Below are 4,727 nucleotides of genomic sequence, written 5' to 3' on the forward strand. Positions count from 1 at the left end.
GTCAATGATGTGGTCACAGCATGTGGTTAAGAACTCGCATTTATTTTTAACATATTGGTTACTCAATACTATGTCAATTAATTCCATAACGTTATAAATTGTTGCTGATGGTATGTTCGAGCTTTTAATTGAGCGGGATGATACTCTGCTGGCTCTACCTTCAGACAAGAGAAGGTCTTCCTAAGAAGCCATTGAACTTAACTGTACGATAAGATGCTGGACTCTAGGCTTGGTATATGCTTGCAATGAAGGAATCTCAACTGAACTTGAACTGTGGTTATGCAACAAGGTGGAGGAATCCACCATGGGGGGAGGGTTTGGGGAGGGGTGGGGAGGAATCCCAGTACCTATAAAATTGTGTCACATAATACAAATGTAATTAATAAATAATTAAAAAAAAGAACTAATAAGCTTGAAAATAGCTTTTAAAAAAGAAAAAATGAGGCTTTTTATGTGGAATACATGACTGCACTAGAGTCAGCAAAGTCAGAGTCCAGAGGGATCCCAGGCACCCGGGAGTCCCTGCTCTTGGGGTCATGCAGAGCCGTGTGTGGGATTCTATGGTTGAGGCAGGTGGGATTCTGATCAGAACCAGACACAGCGTAGAGCAGAGCCTGACCTAGCAAACCTGAAGTGTCCAAGTCCACCTACTTCCTGCATAGCTGGACACTTGTGACACAGTGTGACCTCTGTCCTCTTCCCTGTGACGATCAGAATCATCCTCTGCAGGCTCTGTGGCCACAGCTCCTTTTCTCTTCTGCATCCTGAAATACAGTGGAGCTTCACTGTGAACCTGCCACTCAGGTGAGGGTCAGGATGAGGCTCCTGCAACTGCTGACAGTACTTCCTCATTGACTTCATCCTGGGATCCTCCATGACTGATTCATCCAAGAAGCAGCAGTGCACATTCATGGTCAAAGGGATCAAATGGTTTCCAAACTACTGGATGTGGGGGTGATCTTGTTCTCCCACATTCTGATGGAGTTTTCTCCATTCCACCGAGACCACCAGACAGCGCTGACCAGGCAATGTGGAGTATGGAGCCCAGGTCATTAAGGACAGTGTCCTGCTGGCTCCAGCTCCACGATCCAACCCTGTAGCTGAATCGCTGCTACGTGAGAGATCTTCACCAGAAAGCATTTATCCAGACCACCTCCTTCCTTCAGTGATTTCTGAGGCTGTTCTGACAGGTTCTCATTTGCTTAAGGCCAAATAGTCACATTTTTATCTCAACATTTTCATCATCTGAAATGAACAAATATTCTATTAACAAGTGCAAGTGCAACAATTTCATATGTCTACAAAAGATTTCCTGCAAAGATACAAATCTATCTCTTATGATGGATTAATAGTTGAACAATTCTATCAACTGATGTAGAAATGTCATTTCTGAGAACCCACCATGAAAATCTGCATCCACACGACTTCAGCTTTCCCCATGCAATGGTGTGGGGCCTTTTGATTTGTCACATGTAGTTAATTCTCTATGGAATTGTTCCGTACATGGCTCCTGACATGGAATGTCTTCCATACACCAGAAATTCATCGAAAGTTTGTCCAAAAGGTTGTTGTGTTACAGGAAGCTGCTGTGGTGTCTCGGGTAGCAGAACCCTCAATGGTGGGTGGGACTCACACCTGCTGATGTTCACTGTTTCCTATTTATGATCATGTTTTCCAATCTCCTGAGTGGGCACCACTGCACAGACTCCTGCTGCCCTCTTGTGTCTCCTGGCAGAAAGGAAATAGATGTTTTCTTGGGCTCCCTGACAGCTGCTGTCTCAGCAGTAACAAGAGTCCCCCATTCCCATCAAGACAGATGCTTCCACTGCCAACAGTCCCTCTATGACTGTGCTCTAAATTCCATCTCCAGATTCCTGTGCTGTGTACCCAGCTCCCTGCTGACTCTCACCCACTGCCCTAGATCTCTTGCTGAGGCAGTGCTCTCCTGTCCCCTGGCACCGGCTCCACTCCACCTCATGAAGTAGCTGTAGGGGTACTGATCTGGCTGCAACCAGTTACAAGGAACTTTAGGGTTGGCGTCGGTGTCCAGGCAGCAGGGAGCCCTTCTCGGGACCCAGTCCAGATTCCTGGGCACCGTATGCTGCTTCCCACTATGAAGATGGCACACATGAATCTGCAGGGAGGTCATAGCACAGCCTTCAGGGTTAGGGTTAGGGTTCGACACAGGAATGTGTGTGACTGAGGACATGAATGTAAAAAGGAGGATCAATGTCCCCAAGCAGCATCTGAGGGGACACCAGACAAGCACAGGACCAAGGTTGGGTCCATCATTGATTTGGCAAACAGAAGACAAGATTGCGCCAAGAGTGTGGGACTTGAGACAGAGGTGGTACGAGGCACGGGGCATCTGGGATTTGTAGGCACTGGGGGTGGAGACACCCCACTGAAGGGCAATGAGCAAAAACCACACCAGAAGCTGCACGCACATGGCGAGACAGTCCCAGTCACGCACACAATGAGCCTGGCACCGAAGGAGCCCAAGTATGGGCAGGCCTCTTACCCTGGCCATCTGCTGCCTCCCACCCCACCAGGGCAGTTGTGGCAGCCAAGCCTGCCTCTGCCTGAGGCATCTGTGCTGTCCCTGCTGGGAGCCCCCATCCTCTATGCCAGTGCTCACAGCCACTGCTGTGTGGTTTGACAGACATTGCATGGGATTCGTCCTGCATGGCCCTAAACCCATTCTGACTCAGGAAAGGGGAGAAGAGCAGGGAAAACACAGAGCCCAGGGGCACTCTGTTAGGGAAATGTCACGCAGGTGCCCTGCAAGGACACAGGAATATTTTCATCATCCTGGGGCAGCCAACAGGCATTGTCCCTGGTGCTATTCTGACTCTCCTCCTCCACAGACAGGCTCCTGTGGACTCCTGAGAGCTGATGGAAGGACCCAGGAGACAATGCATGAGATCTTGGAGATTTATTTCAGGTGAGCACCAGCACCCACAAGGGTGAACTGGTGACACAAGTGCAGACAACCCATCCCCTCCAGGGTGAGGGAAGGACCCCTGTGTGCCCTGTAGCCATCAGGGCACATGATCCTGAACACTGTAGCTTCTCCCACTGACTCACAGATGTTCCCATTACAGTCTCTACATTTGCTCAGGGGTCCGGAGGCCAACTGCCACTTTAATGTGGTTGAGGTTTTCCAGGGATTTCTTGTTTCTTGACCTTGGTAATTTTAATGGTTCGTACGTTTGTGGCTACCCCGAAGAGCAGCACACAAATTAAAGCACCAATACGACCAAGGATCACTCTCCAAACGTAGATCGGTTCCAGGCTGCTTATTATTTTACGGACTCTGCTGGGTGGGGGGCCGCTGTCTGAACTCCCACCAGGACCAGTACTGAGGCACAGTGGGGGACTCCAGCCTACATGGCAGTGGCAGTTCTTTCTATTGTTGCAAACTCCTCTGAAGCTGCACTTCTCAGGGGTGCAGTCATACTGCAGTTCATCTATCGACCCATTGCAACGGGAGTTGATACAGAAAAGCCCGTCAGCGCAGGGAGTGCCATTTCTCACGTGTCCAACATCATTGGCTCCAGTCGCACGGTGTTGATCTAACCCGAAGCAGAAGACATTATCATACAAAGACTGGTGGAAGGAAACATGTTCCTGCAGCTTGGGGACAGCGCTGACATTGGTGCACTGCAGCCTCCCACACTTCCTGTCTTCCTGAGTACACTTAAAGTGATGTGCGCCTTCAGGATATCTAAAACAAAAGCCAAATCGGAACCCTAGGGTGTTCACGTGATAGCAGCTGTCATGACCATTATGTGCACTTTCGCCAAAGATCTCTTTGCAGTGCATATTGGGGTCACTGCAGTTCCCGCGGTAGCAGTAGCCCTCCTCAGTGCACGGTGCTCCATCTTGAATATAAAAATCTTCAGGGCACGTGATGGTGGACCCGGTGCAGTATTCTGGAAGGTCACATGTGTTCATGATGGGTCTGCAGAGAGTTCCAGAAGGGGAGTAGGTGCAGTTTGTGCAGCATTTTTCTTTATTACAAACACTTCGAGGTGAGAACCGACAGTCATTTTGACAACATTGATTGGCATAACACTGCTTAAAGGAGCCGCAGTCACATTGCTCGTTTCCTTCCACCTCGGAGTTGCCACAGCGTTCCTGTAGCAGGGTTTTATTGAAGTAATCGTACTGCAGTGAATAATAGCACGTTCTGGGTGAAAATGCAGGTATGCTTTGAAATTGACTGTAGGAACAGTTGCTGAAGGAGTCTGTCAATTGCATGGATCGGTGCATTATACAGGTGGTTCTTCTATTGCATGCGCAATATGGAGCATCGAAAGTCGCACCTAACATTCTCATATGGCCCTGTGCACTCATAATAGCTAATTGTAGGTAATGTCTGCCTCGGAAGGAAATAAACATAAGGTTGCTAGTGGTGCATATGTATTTTAGAATTTCTGGTATCATGTTCTCCGGGTGCTCTGGTGTGATCCATGTGGCTATATCCGGAAGGACTATGTCATAAAACAAATAACGATAATGAGCCCAAATCGTACCTGCTGGAACTCGAAAATCATTGAAAGGGTTCACTGGTTCTTGTACATTATATACGGTTAGAAGGCTAACATAAACTCCACCATGAAGTGTTTTGAAAAGGCTGTCAACAACATTGAACACGCGCAGCACAAATTCTACACTTCTTGACATATTACGGTTGAGCACCTGAAACATGCCATTAGAAATCA

At 48.3% G+C, this 4,727-nt stretch overlaps 1 protein-coding gene across 1 annotated transcript in view; it reads right to left on the bottom strand.

The window, feature by feature from the left end:
- Positions 1-1,209: 1,209 nt before the first annotated feature.
- The window catches only part of LOC131483271 (disintegrin and metalloproteinase domain-containing protein 21-like), a 4,131-nt gene continuing 613 nt past the window's right edge, over positions 1,210-4,727 (bottom strand). Inside the window, exon 2 of the mRNA XM_058681041.1 lies at positions 1,210-1,245. Coding sequence (XP_058537024.1) covers positions 1,225-1,245 — 21 coding nt within the window. The 3' untranslated portion in view covers positions 1,210-1,224. The remainder of the gene's footprint in view (positions 1,246-4,727) is intronic.

The sequence above is a fragment of the Ochotona princeps genome, chromosome 24 (genome assembly GCF_030435755.1).
Source record: "Ochotona princeps isolate mOchPri1 chromosome 24, mOchPri1.hap1, whole genome shotgun sequence".
Classification (NCBI taxonomy): Eukaryota; Metazoa; Chordata; class Mammalia; order Lagomorpha; family Ochotonidae; genus Ochotona; species Ochotona princeps.